Genomic DNA, 23198 nt, shown 5'->3' on the forward strand with positions numbered 1-23198 from the left:
ACCAAAACAAAGTATTTTGTATGTGCATTGACTTCAAGTTTCTTGCTTAAATACAAATTGTCTTCACTTTGAAAATAGATGATGATGCAAGCATTTTTCTTTTTTCCTTTTTTTTTCTTAGTAAAAACGTTTTTATACTGATCAGTTTTCAAAACTAGTTGTTTATGGACATTAATATAAGGTGATCATATCGTACATATTTTTTGGTTTCACAGCCTCCGATATGGCCTCTGACAAAATGACTGACGCTAATGTTTGCAGCCCGTTTTGGCTGAGTGAATGGAATGATTTAATGAATAAAGTTAAGCGGTCACTGTGGAATGACCTTAAGATAAAAGGCGTTTTCTTTATGGGCTTCAACAGGAATGTAAGGACTGCATCATCCACAAACGTCAGGTCATCGAATGAGAGTCTTGTTCCAACTTGCCGCTTCTCTCTCCAGTTCCGCCCCCTCCTCTCATCTTCCATTATAGCCTAAAGGATATAGGGTGTGTGCGTTTGTGCAAATGTTTAACTTTATAAAGTAGCTTTTCAGCCAAATGTTTGTTTTGAAAAACTTGTCCTTTTGCGGTTGGATACAGTGACTGAAATGTCACCGTCAACTGAAACACTGTGCTTGACTGATTCCCCAAAACACACACGGAAAACCAAATATTATTTTTCTATTTAATCAACAATTACGAAGGATTACTCAAATTACTTGTGACGTTGCCACATGGATAGCAGCTATGCCAAAGCGTGTATGTGACTCACTTGCAAAGATGAGCTGAGGGCGGGGCGTGTGCGTCTGCATTAGAAAAAAGAAGTAAAACCAACAGGTATTCACAGGTCTCTGCTTTCTTCCCCTTCCCTCTTTTGTTGTAGATTCCCTCACTGAAAGGGGAACGCAGCGTTTCATTTTAATCCCACACGGACGCTAGGCAAGAAAAACAAATCTGTTCTTTGGGGACTGGACGACTGGTTGACATTCTTCACAGGTGAAAGAACTGAAGAGGTTTGTCTTTTCTCCATGCTGTTTTAGCTCTCAGGAAGCAATAACCTAGCTTTCCCTCAACCTGAAGCTGTGGGAAGTAATTGTCACTTTAATAGATTTCTTTGAAATATACTTGTGTACTCTTTAAATAATGTTAAATGCGGTTTGTTTGCTTGTTTAATGGTAGTTTTGGTGAGTCAGTCAGCAATGGTTTTGAAGTCTTGTGGATTTTCTAATATATTCTGAGTCTTGACAATTTATAGAGAATCTGCAAGGGCAGAAAAAAAAGTATAAACTATCGATTTAAATACAAACAAATCTGCAAAATGCTAGAGTATTTGGTTGCAATCCTGTACCACATCCGTAAATGAAATCTTCTAGTAGTGTAACTGAAAACCAGTCAGTATCTGTGTTACTTGGTGACGTCACATTTCAGGCATCAACTTGAGTGGACGCACAAACTTGATAGCATTTTGTTAAGGACCCGACACACCTGGCACTCATTGTGCAACATAAATATGTACACCCCAAACGGAATTGTTAGTCTTTTCCAGTATCAATATTTTCATTGGCACGCTATACAAAACGACGCTCCCACATATGTGGACCAAATATGAATATGAAACCACAGTTGCGTTAACATCTGGAAATTGTCCTTGTCTTCATTGAGAAATGGATGAAAAGTTGACTTTTTAAAAAGGGTGTTCTCAATTCTGCTTTCTATTAAACACGAAGTTTAATTCTAGTATAAAACAGTTTATTTTTCACCATTTCAATTTTACAACTTTTTGGGGGGGGATTGGAATAATGGACATAGGAGACAAAATTCTAAATTCCAGCCTTCATTTCATGGTATTTATATCTGCACCTTTTCTTTTGGCCCACATTTCAAGTGAGCAAAAGTATTGGAAACGGGTGTTATTAAATTTACTTAATATTTGGTGGCATAATCTATACCTTTAATAAAGCCTGCGACCCAGTCACTTTACCGGACTGTTGAATTCGTCGTTTCTGGGGGCTTCATCCTTCATTCTCTTCTTCATAAGGTAAAATGCATACTCTATTGAGTTCAGGTCTGGTGATTGCCTTCTCCAAGATTAACATCTTAATGATGGGAATTTTTTTTAAACTTGGATTTAAAAGCATTTGAGAATTTATTGGTATATTTTGCATCTTTATTCATTCATATTATTCACTCTAGCAAAACGCTGGACATTATTATACACAAGTACAGAGGGAAAAAAATGCTTTGTAATGGTAATTATGTTTGTTAATGAACTAAAAGTTCCTATGAACATATTTTCTCCATTATATACTTGACTTATTATCCTCTTTTAGATCACATTCCTCCCTGCCCTCCACTTTTCAAGACTAGGATGAGCGCTCCCTCCATACACGGACCAAGAGGCATCGACTACAGCCTGCCCACCTGCAGAGACATCCGGTGCAACGGAAACGGTCATTGCGTGCTCCCCCCTGGTGGCGGCTCTGGCTTCGCGTGCGAGTGCGACCTGGGCTACCGGGGCATCTCCTGCGAGGAAACGTTTAACGGCTCGCTTAGCCTCCCGCTGACCTTGGGTGTGGTGGCCTTCCTCGTCGGTTTGGTGGTGCTGGCTTACATCTTTGCCAAATTGCGGCAGAAGCAAAAACAGAGAAAAAGGTAGGTAGTGATTCTCAGTCTCAGGGTTTCAAAATTGTGTAAAAATAAGCACTTGAAATCACATTTGGAGAAATGTGGCCAATCGAGTTAAGGTTGAACTTTTCAAATGGTTTATTTTGTTTTTAATATTGCAAAAACATTCCATTTGAATATTGGTGCATATTTTTTCTTTAAACCACTCAAAACTTCATTACGAATATCCTCAGTTTGTTTACTTTGTTTTCCCTAAGTGAATAAATTCCATTAAAAAAATGTATGTGTAGGCTACAATTAAAGTACACTTTCTTTTGTAACCAGGGCCTTGCAGCAAAACCTGGCGAAACAAGTTCTTTGTGAAGCGGCGCCATCATCTTAACCCTACAGGTATGTGTTCGGCTAATGAATGTCCTATCACATGAACAAAAATACAAAAAAAGATATGTCATTATATTCATTTTATAAACATGGCCTGGTGCCGATCTTCATCATATGGTGTCCCTGTGGAGAGCACTTGTTAAAATAAACCGGTTGAGTTTTCTTCCTCATAAGTTGAACCCGCTTCCCCTTTAAAACCAAAACAGGCAATTTTTCTTCTTATTCAGGCAAGTTCAAATGGAACCTCTTCGAAAGTTCATCTACTTCAGCCTTCCAGCTCAATTTATTCAAACCTTAACAAAGACGGACCAGCATGGACCTTTTCTCCATTCAAGGCCGACCCCTCAACCCTAATGCTGAATTGAGCTTTACTGTGATTGATTCTGACATTTGTGATGAAACGACGCTGCCAGATTTTTTTTTTTTCCCCTCCAAAGCGGGCTGAAAGTGTAGAATGCAGTTTATATTTTAGTTGGAAAGTGTTTGTGGTCGATTGTGGGGCAGGTGATATTGAAATAGCATTGCTACAATTAAGTTGTCTGTAGTGTTACTGATTTTTATTTTTTTGTAAGACAAGCAACGTGATAAGGAAAAAAGTTGACGAGATTGTTACTGTACTTGAGATGGCGCGCACACACGAAAGCATATATCAATCGCTAGGCTTGATCTGAAAACTAATTTAAAACGGTGCCGGCGCCTTGATTCTTCATTTTAAAAAAACAAATAAATAAACTGGCAAGTTTTTATTACCATGGGAAATTACCACTGTGGATAGAATCCTGTCATAAAGTTTAGTTGTGCACTTTATCTAACAAAAACATATCACAATATATGACACAAAAGTTTGAAATTGATAAATATGCAAAATATAACTAAATGGTCACAATTCAGTATCACTCTATAAACACCCGTTCTCCAAACTTTGGATCTTTTTTGTACAGATGTATCAGAAGGTGAAATAGCATGTAAAAGAGCCGATACCACGTTTCGGGCCCCTCCCCTGAACCCAATATCTGTCTTACCAAAACCGACCTTGGAGAGGCAGTAACTACAAAGAAGAAATTAGGCTGTTGGCTTATCTGCTGACTAGATTGTGGTTACAAACGTTTCCCCATGTCATTTTTACTATCGTGAATGACTTAGCAATTGTTCCATTTCCTGTTGCAGTCACTGAGACTGTGTTGACCTCATAATCGTTCCGAGACATCTGATAATCAAGCCTACGCTGACTTGGATCAGAATTAGAGGAAAAAGGCCCAATTCTTTGTACTCTACTTTCTAAAAGCCAATGAAAGAAGATGAAGACAGCTTGAGCAGCAAAAAGCGAATGTGTTGTGATGTTGTTGCCTTTGTCACAGATTGTCAACCAACAAGTTGTGCAGCCCCAGCGTTCGAAGGGAGTGTTTTTATTCCCACCCACAAATTTACTCTTCTACTTTTCACAGATGGAAAAACATTCCATTACAGTTTCGATTCTTTGAGAGAAAATATTTATTATGAACTCTAAACACTGTGATAGTTTGATTTTTAGTAGAATACCACTGTTTTATTTCCGATGAGCACTGTTTTTTTTTCCCAACTCAAGGTACAGGGTAAAGTCATGATGCGCCGTCCGTTTTGCTGTTTTGTCATTATTTACAGAAGTAATCCGATTACCTACTAACCTCCAGGCATGATTAAGGAAAATGTCATTAATCGTTTGTTGCTTCAAGCAAAGCAAAGAAACCGGAATTGAGTGCCAGACAAACGGTTGCTTCATGCGAAGTGTGCTTGTTTCCACTATTCAATGTACAGCGTTCCTCTTTTTATATATATTTTTTAACTTCTTTATAGCTCTTGTTCATGTTAAGTGAAATGAGGTAAAATATTTCAAATAATGCTTCAGAGGTAATTCTCCTCTTGAAAGAATGTTCCGTTAACTGAGTTACATTTATTTGTCATTTTGCACGTTTATGTTTAGATTTCAAGTAATAAACCTTTGACCAAGTGGAGATGTATTGTGTGTATTTGTATGTGCCATATTTTATCTGACTGATTTGCTGTGGTTAATTTATCATACATTTAGTTTGACCTCTATTGATGTCTGACAAACCAAATAGACGAGGGAATATATATACACATTATGGTTTTCCTGCCATCTAGTGGCAGAACATTTAATTGTTCTTGATCTTGGATCATTTCCCACAACACACCTGTTGATCTCTCATTACTCGCCAATGTGTCACGGCGCAGTGTTTGGTAATCGAGGCTGTGCCCCAATTAGTTGCCAATTAGTTGCGGAGGTGTTACCTGAGACACCACTCAACCAGTTGGAACAGGCATAGATCGCTCCTCGTCTTACTGTCCACAACAGTGGCAAAATAATTCTTGATTTGAACCTTTTATCTGAATCCGCTCTGGGATTTTCTATACTTTCATTTCTGGTTAGTCCAATTTAATGCTCAAATGTTAAGACTTGCTGTATTCACACCCAGTTCTTGTTATTCATCCTCAAATTCCTTCATAATTGAGCTTCTGTGTGTACAAAATACTGTTCTATGCCATGTAATGGTCTCACGTCATCTCTGGGAAATAATAGCGCATGTGCGTCGTGGAAAACTTGATTCAGCTGAGAGTTGACGTTCACTTGTCATGGATGTTTGGCTTTGTTCCTGTTAATTGAGCGCTTGGATTATTTACTTCCTTCTAAATGGAACAGATTTTTAATGATTCAATAACTAGCACGTCTCAATTTACTAGTGTTTCAGTAAAAGGAATCAGTTCTTGGAACAATCAAAGAATTCAATTTTAAAATTACATTTAAAAGTGACTAAATCCATCATATTGAAGAAATATGAACGAGATTAAAGGTGCATTGTGATGTTTAAAATGGTCATGTTAAAGCTTGTTCTACATCATGCATGCTCCACCCATGCCCAGATGAGTACGAAGAGCCTTGACTGTGACGTTTGTGGCTTAATTAACCGTCCACTGTGACGTGCAGAAGAGCACATTAGATGACATTGCGGCATGGCTCAGTGGTAGAGTGGGCGTCTCTCATCCGTAAGGTTGTGGGTTCGGTCCTCACCTCCTGGTGACCATGTCGAAGTGTCTTTTGGGCACCATATGGTGTAGATAAAGTGTTATAAAAAATAAAAAAAAATCCATGGTTTATGTGGCAATAATGATTCACTATCAATCAAATTTAAACTTATGTTAAATGGGAGTCAGTTAATGTGCACCTGACACCATTTAAGTGCCTCTGATTAACTCCAAATAAAGTTGAGCTGTTCTAGTAGGCTTTTCCTGGATTATTTTCCTAGCAGAACCCTGAAGATACGAATGAGGACAAACACTAGAAAATGAATGAATGGATGGATGTCAACTTAATATTTTAGATTGTAAAATTTGTGAGGGAAAAAATAAACCAGACTAAAATTTGTCACATTTTTTTTACATGCACTTTAAGTGCAATAAACGTGTCTCATTGCAACCCAGCCGCAATATGTCAAAGCGCAGTTGTTTGTTGATTAATTTCAATGGGCTGGGTTTGGGTGTAGCAGGAAGTGGCATTCAGTTATGGGGTGGATCCCGTGTCTCCTAGTAACTGCCACTTGAGGGCAAAAAACTGAATTATCATCTGAACCATGCAGTGTAAGTCCTGTTTACCTGGCAAGCAATTAAGCAGCTTGGTGATGAAGTGCTGCTTTCATGAGTGAAAATGCCCGACTTGTGTATTTCTACAAAGAGCTCATGAGAGGATTGTTCCCCACTGTGTGTCTTTGTTTGATATGTGAAAGCAGTCTAAACAGATGAGCCAATGTTGCCAGACGAGCTGCACAGACAAAGAAGCCATCCAGACCGGTAAGGTGACATTTTCTGTATACTTAGCCGCTTGCAAGTGAACAAACAGGGTGGCCTGCACTTCATTGGAATCTGTCAATGAAGCGAAACCGTAGTTTGCCTTCTGAATCGTCTGCTTCGTATTCTGAATAAAATGACTCGTCACTTCAGCTTATTTTTAAAGTCAAACAGCCAATGAGGAGTCGCAACAGCAGCTCTGTTTGCTCTTTTACTTCACACAAGTCAAGGATGCAGGAAGGAAAAAAAGTCTGAGAGGCGCCCACTTGCCTATAGACACAGTGTACAGTTTAATAAAGCGTTTGCGCAACAGTGAAAACATTATTGATCACATTACTCCGTGTCATCAATGTAAAGTGCATATGGCGGTATACAGAAGCGAGGTTTGTTCATTGTCCTAGTTAGTAATTGGAGAGAAGAAAACTGGGTGTGTATGTACAAATGAATATAGAAAAGACAAAAAACTCTTGACATGGCCAATTTCCTTCACAAAAATCTTGATTCCCCTTCAATAAAATGATTGATTGACCTGTTTTTAGGCACAAATAGCTCCACAAACCCGTAGAAACATTAAACAGCAAATAAAAATGACTCCTGCACTCCATTGTACATTATATAAATACGCCAACAACTTTGGTTTCAACGACATTACCTTACAGTATTTGATCTCTTATGGCCACTTAAACCTTCATTTAGATTACAAAAACAAAACAAGGCAGTCTCAGTCAACAACGGTGATGTAAAAAAAAAAAAAGGATTAGATGTTCCTTTTGCCTTCTTCCAACTATTCAAATCTTGCAGAATGTTGTCATGTGGCGACCACCGTTATTATCCAATAAATCAGTGATTTCCCAACCAGTGTTCTGTGAGAGATTCCCATGTAAGGCTAACAAATAATGTATCTTTGTTCATCTAACATAGCGACTTATCGTGACCACTCTCTTACTAACTTTTGTCACCTGTTGACGTTGATCAAACAAAATAGTAGCTTCGTGTAGCTTCATTCGTGAGTAAACTGATCATTTTTGTGACCTTTTTGTTCAGTGGCGTGCCATGAGATTTTTCCAGAGGTGGCAAAAACACTTAAGCAGAAGTAGAGTAAAAAAAATCAAAAAAAATCAAGCCCTTTAGTTTAGTGAGAGTCATTTTGAATGGCATGAGGAGCTGGTGCAGGTTTTTCGATTGGCGCAAGAATCAAATAGGCCGACTTGACTTACATAAGATGGGGAGTATCTTGCATTTCTAGATCTGCTGTGTCATTTTCATTGATGCCGTTTTAAGATGGCTTGACTTGACTGTCTGGTTTTCCATTTCGTATTCTTGAGCCAAGCAAAAAATAAAAAATAAAATAAAAAAATAAATATTGCTAGCTTAATGGCAAATGGTACAGCAACTGTTAAAATGTTTAACGGTATCACATGACTTAAACTTGTACCAAAAAAAAAAGTTTTCTTTAGGTCTATGTAGATTCTCTTTGCATGTTGAATTTGTTGTTGTTTTCTTGTCACAAAAACGTTAAAAAGGCTGACAATTGTCTATTTGGCTAATGATATGAAAAATGAGGCATATATGTTTTTATGTTACTTAAAAAAATGTTATACTCATGTTTGATTTTCAATTTCAAATAGAAAATAGAATGAACAAATGACAGCTTTATAACCCTGTATCTTTTTGTGTCATCACTGGGGGTTGAAAAAAGTAATTAACCTTTTTAGATAAAATGGAGTAGAAAGTAAAGAGGTTTTCAAATGGAGTAAATGTTTTGAAAAAATAAATACTTAAACAATTGATGAAAAAAATAGCCTATAAGAATATTAAGGAAGTACTGTACTGTATTTTGACTCGGTTTAGAGTAAGAATATCAGGGAGTCAAAGTAAAAAGATGACAGAAAGAGATCTGAATACCCGTACAGCAACGGAGATACTCGAGTACAGTGCTACTTGAAAAATCTACTTCCGCATGCAGTAAGGAAGTATTTGTACCTGACAAAGGGAGTACAAAACAAAAAAAACAGGTAGGCCTATTGTTGAGTTAAAGTAAAAAGTTGTCAGAAAAAAAATCGAAAAAAAAAATCGACTTGAGTATACAATAACGTAGTAGTTTCTTCGTTATTTGCCACCACTGGATTTTTCTCATGTATTTAAAAAAAAAAAAAAAAGGCTGTGTCTTTGCTCAAAAAAGGTTGGGGAAACACTGCAATAAATCAACTTTCTCTCTCTGTGAGTGTATGTGTGTGTATTGTGTATGTGTGCATGCGGCGTTGGCCCCTCTCACAAGTCCGCATCGTAGGGCCTCCCACTGTACGAGGTGTCGACGGAGCGGGGCCCGGCGCTCTTGGCCCGCGGGAAGGAAATGTCGTCGTCCATGGAGTCCCGGATGTAGGGCACGCTGCTGGGCGCGGGGCTCCGGTCCCGGCTGAGGGAGGGCACGTCCACGCGTCTCGGCTGCGACTGCGGGCGCGCGCTGAAGCGGCTGCGCCCGGTCTCCTGCACCCGCACCTCGCCGCGGTTCTTCCCGCCGCAACAGCGGCAGATGCCGATGAACATGACGAAGCCGCCCAGGATCTCGAAGATGCCGCCAATGAAGCCCAGCACGATGCAGTAGCCCACGCGCACGTCCCTCCTCGGCGTCACCGTGCTGATGTCTTCCAGGATGTGCGTGTACCACGAGATGGGGATGAGGGTGAACACCCCCGAGATGAAGATCAACACCCCACCGAGGCCGGCCACTACCCAGTTGGGCCTCTCTTTCCAGCAGCGGACCCCGGGGATGGCCACGCCCAGGCCCACCAGGGTGACCACCAGCGAGGCCACCATTAGACCTTGCGCCACGTCGATGATCTCGTTCCCGAAGTACGTGGTGTCATCCAGGCCGCACGTGGACGAAGTGGACGTGGTGACTGAGCGGCAGATGTCCCAGATGCCCTGCTCGATGAACTGGTTGCTCGGCGTGTCGGGCACGTCGTTCAGGGTCCTCCAATTGGGGGCCACCGTGGCGGTCAGGTTGAGCACCCAGCCGCAGGGCGCCATGACCAGGCCGAAGATGAAGATGCCCGGCGTGCGGAGGGACAAGCGCATCCATTCCTGCGTGCTTCGACTCGGCATTTTCACGGTCGGGCTCGACGAGTGTGTGTGTGTTTTACTCGGAGGAGTGCAGCGACTGACTCGAGATGCTTGCAACAAGTTGCTTAACAACACTTCTGAGTGATACCTGCTGTGGGCGTGGACGTGTTAAAAACTTGTCAGCTCCTTTTCCGTCAAGTGGAAAGATGAGTTTCGATTTTCCAGTAGTTCTGAATTTATTTTTATTTTTTTATTTATTTTTATTTTTTTACTTAAGTACCAACAAAAAATGCTTGCCACTACTAACACCAAAATTAAAATTGAGGCTATAGAGTTAAATGGAATAAATAAATGTTAAAAAAAAAAAAAAAATCAATGTAAATTGTACATAAATGAATATCTAATGTTTCACTAATAAATACTATGCACTTTAAATATAGTTAACCATATTTTATACAATATTCTAAATTATTGAGATGCACCTGTGTAAAGTATATGTAGGTCAAGTCCATTCTGGGAACATCAAAGCTTCCAAGTATATTATATTTAGTACTTCGGAGGGACCTGTGAGAATCAAAATGTGCAATCACACTTGGGAAAGGCTCTTAAGAATGCTGTTCTGCCGGAAAGTTCTGCTCAAAACATGTGCGGACGGACTCCTCCTCAAAGGTTTGTGTTTGTTTGTGTCCAAATCTCTTTTAAAAATCCGTTCATTTTGGAGAATGGGAACTATTGTATAAGAGGAAAAGCGGAGATATGCAACCAGGTGTGGGCTGGGGTGGGGGACGACTTTCAGTCTTTTGATATTCAGGAAAATCAACCTAATCAGCCTCGAATAGACAGCAAGTGTTTTTAAGATGAAAGAAACAGGCTAGGAACCACTGGTGAAACTCGCACCTCATTTTGAAGACAGCTTCAAATGTTGGAGAATCCAATTTCCAATGATGGTCGACGTTCGATTTTTTGTTGAGCTATTTTGAGGTCCATTTGCCCAACATTTTATCATAGGTTTAAAAAAAAAAAGCTAGCAAAACCATCTCATATGAAATCATACATCACGACAATTGAAATACAGAAGTTTTGTTTCATTTTCCTAAAAATGTGTCATGTTCAAAATTGTACGACTTTATAGGAACATTTCCCTTCAGAGTTTCCCTGGAATTTTCTTTGTAGTGCATTGTCTCTTCTCTTTGTGTCGCTCCTCAGTTTGCATGGTTGTTGTTCTATACAATACTTGTTTTTTTATTTTTTATTTTTTAAACAGGCACCCTACTTTGTTTTCATTTGAAGTGACACACAAAAGAGAGCGCTTGAAACAAGTATGTCACTTATGTCAACCAACCAGACACGACTGGGCGTCTTGAGTCTCCCGACCCTGTCAAATTGTGTTTATCACTTCCTATCTACAGTGCAGTCACGTGAGATCTGCTCAGTTGCTTCCAAAGGTGACTGTAGTATTTTTTTCCCCAAGTAAAAATGGACATATTCAACAAAGTGTTTTGCACTTGTTAGTTATTAACAGATACATGATGTATATTTTTTTTTAGTTAGTAAATCTATCTGCTGACGAGTCAAAGTCTGACAAGCAAGTTTATTTTTTATTTTATTTTTTATTTTTTATTTTTTTTTTTTACTGTATTTATCCACACAGCATCCAAACTTGTGGAGTTATTATTGTCTTAAAAAATAATGAATCTGTTTATGATGTGTTGCTCTTTGCTGATCTCTTAAAATACCAAAGTCCTGTATTAACCTCTTGATTGTTGACATTGCTGACAGTGTTTGTGTTACCGGTTAAAGGTGCTATATTTCGTTAAATAAATGGCACATTAGGCTCATTGGACACTGCGTAGTAATGCAACAAACAGCACTGCCTGAATTACTAGCCCCGTCCTGTTGAGTTCTGTTTTCTTATTTGCCACTTGCAGTCGCAACAATTCTTTTGCTTTTATATTGTTATTGTTCTCTCTTGTCTTTGTACCGCTTGTGCTTTATCTTTATCTTTCCCTTTAAACCTCAATTTGTCCAACTGAATTTCCAATTCATTATACAATGCAAAAATATCAACAGCGAGTAAAAAGTCCTCGCAGAGTGAAAATGTATTATGCATCTGAAATACCACAAAAAAAGTGCGTTGTTGGCAATCATGATAAATTTGAATGACAACCCCTGCACACGCTCAACGAGCAGTTTTTGTTTGTTTGTTTAAAGATAATACAGTAGCACTAAACTGCATATCTGATTGCAGGCCGCAGAAGAGAACACCTCAATATTTTACTTCATTCTGTAACAATCACCATGATGACCACTAGAGGTCAGAATTACAGTAATTTTTACGTTTTGTTGTAATATTAGATGCTAATATCTCCAATTGTTACGGGAAACAGCAGAATTACGTAGTAGTATTTGTTTTGTGTAGTTGAAAACAACAATAACAACAACACATTTACACACATAGAAGACTAACCGGAAGTTTGGGTGAGTTTACAACAGGAAGTTGTCAGCGGTGTCTGTTGCTACTGGGTACTACTGTTGTGTTGTGAAAATGGCGACACCTCGTCGCTCCCCTCAGTTTCTTTCTTCCCCACCCCGAACCTCCTCTCTCCCCGTCACCCCGTCGGGCTCGCCTCCGGCCCCGGCCGACGATGCCAGGCTTCTCCCTCGCGAAGCCGCCGCGGACGGTGAGGTTTCCCCGGCCTCTCCCACAACAACCAGCAGCACCCCAGCTTCGGCCCTTAGCAGCGGGGCTAGCAGCGTTGCTAGCTCCCCGACCACCATGGAGGGCAGCGGGACGAGCGCAGCATCGACGCCCGACACGGGCGATGGTAACGCGGGCAGCGGCGGCTGCGGCCTCGGCGGTCCGAACGGAGCGTTCAGGGAGCTGTTCGAAGCCTGTCGGAATGGAGATGTTTTGAGGGTGAAAAAGCTGGTGGACACAGCCAATGTGAACGCGAAAGATATGGCTGGACGCAAATCTACACCCTTACACTTTGCTGCAGGTAACTACAATGACATTTACGAACAAAAAGTGGGTTTTTGTTTTTTAACTGTTTTGGTCAAATGGTGGGAAAAACAAATCATATAAACACATTGTCATGATGTTATCGTTATCACTACTAGACATTATTTAAATACCCGTAATGTCTGACTCTTAAGTATACAGTACTAATTGTTCAGCACGCGTGGATTCACGGATTTTTTTGTCAATATATTTTCAACATTTAATAATAAAAATTTATATTTACTGTTGAGAAAAAAGTGATTTTGGGGAGCCACTCCCTGTTTCTCGCAGTAAAATCCAATTTATCACGGATTTTTTTTTTTTTTTTTTTTTTAAGAAATGTATTTTTGTTTATTGGTTTATTTTTTTGTTTTTTGTTTTTTACCCGCTATCAAAAGTACAAAAGACAAACCTTTATTTTATGTGGTATGGGTTTAATGCAGATTGTTTGCTTTATCAGCTTTGCTTCCCGAATGTATTGGTTTTGTTTGGTGTTGTCTTGTTTATGATATGGACTATATAAATGAAGCTGCCTTGCCTTCCATTTGCAGAGTAACATCTTGTCATAACAGAGATTTTAACATCCAAGTACATGTATTTATAGCTGTCTTGCCTCACGTTTTACTTAAATGTCGCCTGTAACAAGGCATTTTAGGTATTGATGGGAAAATGAAGCTTCATGAAGCACTTATGAAATCTTTTGACTTAGATGGTGGTATTGCTTTAAAGATAAAGGCTAGTGCAATGGATATTGACTATATTTCGACTGCATCGAAGAGTGACATCTAGAGGAATCAAAAAATGTCACAAGTGCTTCATGAAGCTTAATTTTCCCATCACTAATTTTAGGTATGAGTCTTAGCCTGAACAGAGTAGACTGAAAGAGGAGTATGTATAGTAGATATGAGCCAAAGGAAAAAAAAAGTCTGATGGATATCCCAGAAATATTCTAGATGTATGTCATGTAGGGGTGTTAAAAAAAAAAAATCGATTCGGCGATATATCGCGATACTACATCGCGCGATTCTCGAATCGATTCAATAATAGGCAAAATCGTTTTTTTTTTTTTTTTTTTTAGGATTCACACCTTAAGCATGGAAGAATGTTATATGAACGGAACATTAAGCCTTAATATTTTATTTTAATGCTGTTTAAACATGAAACAGATTACAACCTCTATAAGACTGAAATTTCAGATAAATAAATAATACATTTTCATATAAATCTTACACTCTACAAGCTTACTGATTAGTATTTTCTGAATTTGAATGAAAAAAAATCGCAACAATCGACTTATAAATTCGTATCGGGATTAATCGGTATCGAATCGAATCGTGACCTGTGAATCGTGATACGAATCGAATCGTCAGGTACGAGGCAATTCACACCCCTAATGTCATGTATGTTTACTACAAAGTAAAGTGACTTAAAAAGAGCGAAAATACTTTTTTTGAGAATATCACACTTTCTAAAATAAAGCTGTGACTGGACAAATGATGTGGTACTTTATGACACAATTGCTTTCATCTCTGCAATTGATGTCCCACGCTGCAGTGGCTCCAGCTGAGCTATCACATTTGATGACTGTGCTTGAGAAACTTGGTGCTTGCTGGACAAGTTGCAACTTGCTTGGCGGCTGAATTTAGTTTTATTTTTTGTTATGCCAGAGCAAATTATAATTCATTTGGCAGAACCCGGTATGAAGAAGTTTAGTTCTGCATAATAATAATAATCACACTTGGATTACAAAAAGGGCAGCGATAGCATGTTAGAGTGGTAGGTGGTAAGTACTTTTACTTCTCGGCCCTGGGTTGAATCATGGCAACCTTCTAGGATTAGGATTACCCCACTTCGCGTCCAAAGTTAGCCTGGATAGGCATCAACTAGCCCCCCTTATGAGGACAAGCGCTATAGAAAATGGTTGGATGGAGGTTCAGAAAAAGAACAATTCTTCGTTCAGGTTTCTCAGCTGTCTTCAAATTTCTACAGGGGAGAAAAGGTATTCAAACTCTCATTTTCTCACTAATTTTGCCATTCTGTCACCTGTCTTGTCAGGGTTTGGGCGTAAAGATGTGGTTGACCACCTGCTTCAGACCGGCGCCAACGTCCACGCTAGGGACGACGGCGGCCTGATACCACTACACAACGCATGCTCCTTTGGTCACTCGGAGGTGAGAATGGACACATTGTCTGTTGTCAAAGTGGGTTATATATTTCAGACAATTGAGCTTTATAATGCCACACTGTTGTGTTGTAAGGATTAAGTGCATGTAGAAATGTCAGTGTGGGTTAGCAAGAGACTCAGAACTCTGAGGTGGACATACAATTGTTACATGATTTAAACAATTGGATGTCAAATCAAAGGGTCCTCAGTGGTGTGTTGTAATACCACGCACCTCCTCTAGAGTGCATGAAAACACCTCATTTTTTTTTCCTGCTGTTCCTTTCTATATAATTTGATAATGGGCAGTAAAGATTACTCCTGTTGCTTTCAGGTGGTGTCCTTGCTGCTGTGTCAGGGCGCTGAGCCGAATGCCAGAGACAACTGGAACTACACGCCTTTACACGAGGCCGCAATCAAGGGCAAGATAGACGTCTGTATAGGTAAGAACAATCACGTTTCAAATAGTTTAAAAGGTGAAGTGTCTATTTAAAAGAACATTTAGAGAACAGAACACAAAGTGTCTCCATTGGTGCGCTGTTTCTTGCTTTGAAAAATATAATCCAATACTGTGGCTAACTTGAATACGTTGGTTTATATTCTGTTTGTGTTCAGAAGCGGAGGTGCACATAATCACACAGTAATCGTCTGCAATGAGCCACATGCCGCGAGCTATTATTTTTCAGTAAAAATAGATGCACGCAACGCGTAATTTGCAATTATTGCACCACCGTTTATTACAGAGGCAGCATTACACTTTGAAGCTTCGGGGATACGTTGCTGCTCGGGGAGATTGTCTTTACGATCCCATTATAAACAGCTTGATACGTTTTGTAATCGCGAATGATAGTTTGTGTCACCTTGCACCCAGTGCCAAGCAGTCATTTGGGGCTGGAGCATCTGCAGACTGTCTGGCCCTGACTGTCTGAGTAGTAGCAGGGCTGAGTTGAATGTAGAGGAAGCCTGACTACATAATGAATGCTGTCTTCAGTCAATAGTTCTGGATGAAAGTATGAGTCAATTAGTTTTTCTTGGATTGTACTATTAGTATTCAAAACCTTTACCAACTGTACAATAATTGAAATGACATTTAAAGTGTAAAACCTTTGTTAATGAGGTAAACGTTCTGCAGTCATCACTATTTAACATTCACATCACAAGTATAAATTGGCGTTAGCCTCTGTATAAAGAAAACACTCATGATGCCTCTGGAGTTTTACAGCTTTGAATGAGAGTGCTTAGTTCTCTTCTCACGTCTACTCTTAACAGCCTTTGTTGAGGCTGGCCCTTGTAGAATAAATGTTGCTAAAAGCAACACAATAAATCCCACAATGCTTGCCAAACTGAAGTCTTAGGTGATATGATGACATTTTTATAATATAATGCACAAAGTTTGTTTGCAAAACAGAAAAAGCAAAACACACATTTCTATTGCACATTTTCTCATTATGATTAATATAAATTCCATTTATTTGAATGTGGACAGATTGTTTGAGATACAAGTGTATTCAATTATAACCGTGGTCATGGAACATATTAATTTTTTATTTCAAGGCGCCATTGTAATGTATAATATTGTGTATAAGTAGTCTTTTTCTTTTGACATATTCCATGGTTGAAAATATAGCTCCCTACCTGATAGCTTGCCGTGAAGCCAAACGTAGGTGGACATGCAGGAGTGAAGGCAACTCAAAATAAATTATTTATGAAGACACAAAGAAAAAGCCCCCCTCAGAAAAAGAAAATTTCAAGAAGACACCAGGAGCAAGACAACAAAGAGCACAGGGAGAGACTCACCACAAATGGTGCCAACAAAATGAAAACTGAACAGAAACAAGCAAACAGACAATGAGGCACACTTAAGACTTGATGAGATTGGTGCAGATGTAAGAAGACTGGCACATGCATGAGGACCACAAAAAGTCACAAGTGAATGGACTCATGAGACATAGGGACAAACATGAACCAAAATGCAAAGATGAATTTAGTTAAGTGAATTTTATTTATAGCACTTTTTTTTTCCACAGAGGACTCACCAAATGCTTTGTATGGTTAGAGTATAAATGCAGCAAAGAAAAGACATAAAATGTTTTATCTTTTGCTGTTAATATTATACAAGAAAAGAATTCCAACAAATAAACATATTGGCAAATGGCAATCTAGTGTTGGCCAGCTTTTGTTTTGCCCACTTGGCAAAGAAGCCGCTGTAATGATTTTCTCTGAAAGCGGAAAATTAGGCTCCATTAATAGACACAATTCATAATACCCTGAAAATTTTTTATGTTGAAAGACAGCTAGAATATTTTTTTCCCTTTGCCTCTAACTGGACACACAGTCCAAGGGGATCATGTCAAACAAACGTCATTTGATAATCCGTGGCCGATTTTATTTATTTATTTATTTATTTATTTATTTTTATTCTGAGCAGAGCTGCTGCCAGGATGTCATGGTGCCAGGTTAGAGATTTGGCAGCGCACTGACGGCCAAATCAACTTTGATTTTTCTGACGGACTGCCTGTCCTCTTCTGTGGGGTTCAGACAACTTGAGCGTGGAATTAATCTCCTTCTTAGCCCAGCAGCTCATCAAGAGCAAGGTCACATTTGCCAAAAAAGATAGTGGGACACCTGAAGTATGACTGACAAAGATTTTTTTTTGTCATTTGATGATGGCACTGATGTTGAGGGCGGGATCTGCTATTTCTGCTAATAAAATGTAGTTTTAGCTATCAGATATACTAACCTCATCAAATTATAGACCTACCCAATTTCTATAGTGGTCGATGATGCTAATTTATGGCAGAGATGCTGACCACGAGAAAACAAAGAAAAAAAATCATGAAAAGCCAGCAGTTCCCCTCCAGTCCTCTAGGTGGCGATAATTAAACATTAAGTTTGGTAATGTTGCATATTTTTCCTCTTTAATTTTCTTTCTTCTTACTTCTACTGTTTTTTTTTAGTTTTTTTTTTTTTTTTAATCTGTTAATTCTAAAAATCTAAATCTATTATGCATGTTTTACAAACTACATACAAAAACTAACTAAAATATGACCTGTCCTGATCAAAACATAACAATCAATGTGTATTCTGGGATAGTCCTCAGCTCACCCACAAATATAATGAGGACAACCTCACTAGAAAATGGATGGGTTGACTTTATTATTGATGCATGCATCACTGTGGATGTACCGGATGTTCTTCTCCGGGTATCATTGTGTGTTTGAGTGGGATCTTTGCTAAGACAAAATTATATTTTTGGTGAGTGGGTGACGGTAGGTGTGCGTCAGTGCCTGGGCAGAGGCATACAGACACACATACACACTAGCCTCAATGCTTTTTTGTTGCAGCTGAGTTTGATAGGTTGGCATGTACACTTGTTTGGCGTGCTCACTTGTCAACGGGTGCACGCTTTGGGAGCGTCTCAGCAGTCACAACAGTGGGAGGCGAATGAGGCCAAAGCAGTTGCAGTATCGACTTTAGCGCTTTGGCAAAACACTGAGCTCAGCTCTTTAAGATTTGTTAGCTCATTTATGAAGTAAATGACAAAGTCCTGTTTTCTGCATTGTTTGTTGAATTGAATGTTCTGTGCCTCAACAATTCATCATTAACGTATTATGACAATTTGATGTAGAGTTCATGGATTCTGCAGAAAAATGGATTGCTACAATACCGTATTTTTTGAAATAATGGGGAGGGGATTTTGTTTACTCACATGCAGAAAGTAGCAGTTATTTTTTTGTTTTGAAGTAAAGTAGTGGAGGTCTTCTTTTAATGTTTCTTCATATTATTAATAATGCAGTGTATTTAGAGGCAGAAGAACTAATGTATACCTACTCTCACTTTAAGGATAGCCACAAACAGCATGACCAAAGCAGACAAGCACTCTGGAAAAATTCTATCAATCCAAATTTGTACTTGCTACATGGCTGCAAGGCCATGCTGATGAGTAGGTTTTCAAAAAATGAGACTGGGACAATAGTGAGTACGGAATTCGTTACTATGACGACTAGGAGCAGAGCAAGCGGTGGCTGCAATTAGCTAGCGCCCCAAATCTAACCATCCCTGTATTATTACCTTGAAATGGATGGGAACATTACCTTTATAAATAATCCAAAGTAATTTTCTGATAATGAATGTAGCATTGGAAGTAAAATTACAAAAAAAAGATTTGTGTGTAGGCTAACATATATTTTTGATTATTTTTTTTTTTACTATTACTATAGCATGAGTACAGACAGAATTACTCTTCTGCTTTGTGCTTGAGGCAGCAACAATTTCGTCAAAAGTGGCACTTGTCAGAAGCTAATGCTAACCTGTACAATCAACTATTTGCTTCCTAACGCTGTAGCTCTGCTTACCTTTTGAATTTGACATGATAGTATCTGGCTGCTGGACTCCTGCTGTCGCTTGAACTTTTGCCATCCCTGCTGCTTTTGTCATTGATGAGAAACTTGCTGTGTGGGTGGAGCATTTTCAGAAATATGGTTGAGAGATGACAAAACATTTTATTTTATTTTTATTTTTTTAAATTTATTAACTTAGATAGGTGGGCCGGCACTATTTATAAACAAATGATAAAAAAAAAAGAAAATTTTCCATAATATGACCCCTTTAATAACTACACCATCTTTGGTTCAGTGTCTCAGCTTTCTTTCAATAGTCCTTCCTATTGTTGCAATTAAATTCACCAATCACCCTTTCACTCTGTGTGCACAAAGGAAGCAGCCGTAGAACATTTTGCAACCCCTTGATTACGGTAGCGCACTGCCGAAGAACATTTAGCAAGCCGTTAATTATAGCCAACGTGCTGAACATACAATTTAAAACCCTGCCACATTTAATGACGCACCAAACTGACTCAGAGTAAACAGCGCAGCAGAAACAAACAATGAGAAGGATGTTGACAGCTTTCATCGCCACTTCTCGCACCATACTTGTTTATCCTTTGTGTTCTGCAGTGAATAATAAGTGATTTGAAGGCAGCTGATTAGAACATGAATATGATGCATAATATGCCTGCACAATATATCGGAAAAATATCATTGAGATCATGGCACATGCAATATGTTTATCGCAAAGATGTGAAATAAATTAATACTTCTAGAATTGTATGCTTTTACCTGACTTTAACCAATCAGATGCAACCTTAAATGCGGATTGCCATCCAATAAGACAACAGGGTGTTAACTAGAAACATTCTTTCAGTAGATAATTAAAAAAAAAAAAGTCATTTCTTACACCTTACAAGAGCTTTTGTACTCTCTGACAGTGAGCGCAATGCGCATGACTACCACCTACTATACTTTATTGTAGCATGGGGGGGAGACATGTTCCCTGTGGTCATAAATGGCCAACCAGGCATCGCACCGACTTGAAAAACATTTTTTTTTTGTGCATTAAATTTTATATATTAATCTGTAGGGGTGTTAAAAAAAAAATCGATTCGGCGATATATCGCGATACTACATCGCGCGATTCTTGAATCGATTCAATTAAATTTTTTTTTTTTTTTTTTTTTAAGAGCTCAGAATTGTTCATTCGGTAGTCTTACCGACTCAATGTCTTATCATCATTGCCTTTTTTTTTGTGTGTGTGAATCGATTTTTAAACTTCCATTTTTAATGGAAAAATATTCAACAAAACGAGCATGGAAGAATGTTATATGAACGGAACATTAAGCCTTAATATTTTATTTTAATGCTGTTCAAACATGAAACAGATTACAACCTCTATAAGACTGAAATTTCAGATAAATAAATAATACATTTTCATATAAATCTTACACTCTACAAGCGTACTGATTAGTATTTTCTAAATTTGAATGAAAAAAAATCGCAACAATCGACTTATGGATTAATCGGTATCGAATCGAATCGTGACCTGTGAATCGTGATATGAATCGAATCGTCAGGTACGAGGCAATTCACACCCCTATTAATCTGGCTGTCATAAATCTGACTGAGTTCAATGTAAATGTAAGTCAAGTATAAACATACCTCTGTGCCAATTTTTTAATAATACATTGTTTGTCATAACCAATTTCCTTGTTTTCTTGTCTTAGTATTGCTTTAGGTTTCTTTCAACTCCCTAGAAAATATTGTTTGAAATCCAAATTACATATCTTTGGGGGTGTTTTGCTTTCCATTGTGTCACGTTTAAGCATTTTGTGACTTGTTCAGTTAATGGAGCTCAGCAGATATATTTTATGAGCTTACTTTTTCCCTGGTTGAATCACGGTTGTGAGGCCACTTGTTGCTAGGCAGACCTGACAGAAACAGTACGTCATACGAACACACTATGGAAATTACTTGATGAACAGCACCATGAGACATATTTAATTATACACACCGGTTCCATTACAGCTCAGCATTACATGTTAAGTACCTCTTATGAAGCTCAGAGTCATCAAAACGGGTACAATGCAATTCTTTTTATTTTTTCTCCACAAACAACTTGGGATTTTGGGTTTTGCTCTCTCTCCAGTCTTCTCACCCTTCTCTCTCCCATCTCTCCAACTCATAGCCCTCTCACCCCCCCTCCACCACTTTCATCTTATTCTCCGCTGCATCGCTCACACTGTCAGCGAGAGCCAGAGTCGCTCCACTCGCGCTGCCTGCCTGCCTCATCGCCGCCGCCACCGCCACCTCCATTAGTTGTAGCTGTGAGCTTTCTTCCGCCGGACTCGTTTTTGTGTTAGTTCCCGTCCTCCTCCTGGTCCACACGAGTGCGATGCGTTCTGGAGGTGGTCACGCAGCCGCTTGGTTTGGTCCGTTGTTTGTGTGGCGGTGTGCCATAGCGTTGCCCTCGCTGCTCTGGTGGCGGCATGTCTGTTTACATCAACAGCATGGCTCGCAGGACGGGGGCAGCCAGGGGCAGGCGAGGGAGCAGTGCTAGCAACAGAGGAGGAACAGCTGGAGGAGGGGAGCGTCTCGAAGCAGCGGGGATAGTTCAGGAGCAACGGGGAGGTCCGGGGAGAGCAGTGTTCGGAGCAGGATATGGTCCAGGAGGAGGACTGGGTCGAAGCATGTGTCAGGGAGTTTGCATGTCAGTCCAGGAGCTGAGCTACTGTCTGTGTCTGCCCTGCACAGTTCTACTGCAGCATGGAGCCGACCCCAACATCCGCAACACAGACGGAAAGTCTGCCTTGGACCTGGCTGAACCCTCCGCCAAGGCTGTGCTCACAGGTCAGTGCCACTTTTCTCTCGGTCCGTTAAACACCACATACTCTACTGTCTCGGTTGCTTTACACGCCATGTTTAGTCGTGTTATCGTAGGGCTGCGCACTGGTTATCCAGTGTTCTGAACAGTTTCTTTTCCTAGAGAAGTCTGCCAAAAGTATTTTTACACACCCTGATACAAAAATAAGCAATCCTTGCAGAGGCTTTAGTGGCCAGGATGCTATGTTGAATTTTCAGACAAATTGGTTAGTTTCTATGGAGGACCAAAACTGCCAAAATAAAAACAAAAATATAGAAATAAAAGTGAAAATAAAAAATTGATATAAAAATATAGTTTAAAAAAAAAAAAAACGAGATTCAAAAGATAAAAAGAAATGTGCAACCCAAGACACGTTTAGGACTGCCCCCTCATTTGAATAATATTTCATGATGCATTTCATGCTGACAGCATCTGCAGCATGAAATAAACAGTATGAGGGCAGAGTGTCTTTATTTATTGATTGATATTTAATTCTATTGATATATTTTGTTTCTCTTTTACACATAATTTTTATTTTTTGAATTTCGATTATTATTGTGTTTTTTTATTTAGTTGTATTTCAATTTCTATTATTTTAATTTTAATTTTAATTATATTTCTTTATAACCCCCACCCCACACCCTTTTATTTATTTATTTTATTTTGGCATTTTTGGTCTTCCATAGTTCCTTCTGTTAGGAGTTTTCTAGGGTAGAGGGACATCTAGGCAGAATGTACACGGCAGGTCAAAATGCCAAATTCTGATATAATATATTCTATTTATTTTCATGAACACTACATTTGAAGCAATCTAACCAATATACTCTATGATGGAACACAACAACAAACGCCCAAAACATGCAAGTAAACAAATAAATATTAACTGTTCCATACCATTTAGTACCGGTAGGCTTAAGTTGACTTTCTCCCCCCCATTAATATGAAAGAGTAA

General features: G+C 39.1%; 3 protein-coding genes across 11 annotated transcripts in view; 2 read left to right on the forward strand and 1 right to left on the reverse strand.

The window, feature by feature from the left end:
• The first annotated feature begins 371 nt into the window (after positions 1-371).
• Positions 372-4978, forward strand: LOC144002299 (uncharacterized). Of its 7 annotated transcripts, none has more exons than XM_077497409.1 (5): positions 372-488; positions 865-994; positions 2312-2633; positions 2931-2996; positions 3215-4978. In XM_077497409.1, exons 3-4 carry the CDS (start codon positions 2350-2352, stop codon positions 2986-2988), a joined length of 342 nt encoding a protein of 113 aa, XP_077353535.1. In that variant the 5' UTR covers positions 372-488; positions 865-994; positions 2312-2349; the 3' UTR covers positions 2989-2996; positions 3215-4978. The 7 variants fall into 7 exon arrangements, with proteins under 7 accessions (XP_077353535.1, XP_077353536.1, XP_077353534.1 ...); XM_077497410.1 differs by lacking the exon at positions 372-488 and adding an exon at positions 722-740; XM_077497408.1 differs by lacking the exon at positions 372-488 and having other exon boundaries at positions 749-994.
• Positions 4979-7025: 2047 nt separating this feature from the next.
• LOC144002298 (claudin-23-like) lies at positions 7026-10039 on the reverse strand. The gene has a single exon (XM_077497406.1). The coding sequence runs from the start codon at positions 9930-9932 to the stop codon at positions 9099-9101; it is 834 nt and encodes a 277-aa protein (XP_077353532.1). The 5' UTR covers positions 9933-10039; the 3' UTR covers positions 7026-9098.
• A 2330-nt stretch (positions 10040-12369) lies between these two features.
• Positions 12370-23198, forward strand: part of LOC144002256 (poly [ADP-ribose] polymerase tankyrase-1) — a 60176-nt gene continuing 49347 nt past the window's right edge. The window contains exons 1-4 of one of the 3 annotated variants that reach the window (XR_013278698.1): positions 12370-12889; positions 14947-15062; positions 15387-15495; positions 22138-22233. Coding sequence is in view for 2 of the 3 variants with exons in the window: in XM_077497313.1 (XP_077353439.1) it covers positions 12436-12889; positions 14947-15062; positions 15387-15495; positions 22138-22233 (775 nt within the window). In the remaining variant the exon portion in view is untranslated. Of the gene's footprint in view, positions 12890-14446; positions 14852-14946; positions 15063-15386; positions 15496-22137; positions 22234-23198 lie in introns of those variants that run through there. The other 2 variants (XM_077497313.1, XM_077497314.1) reach the window with 2 other exon arrangements.

This window comes from Festucalex cinctus, chromosome 15 (genome assembly GCF_051991245.1).
Source record: "Festucalex cinctus isolate MCC-2025b chromosome 15, RoL_Fcin_1.0, whole genome shotgun sequence".
Taxonomy (NCBI): domain Eukaryota; kingdom Metazoa; phylum Chordata; class Actinopteri; order Syngnathiformes; family Syngnathidae; genus Festucalex; species Festucalex cinctus.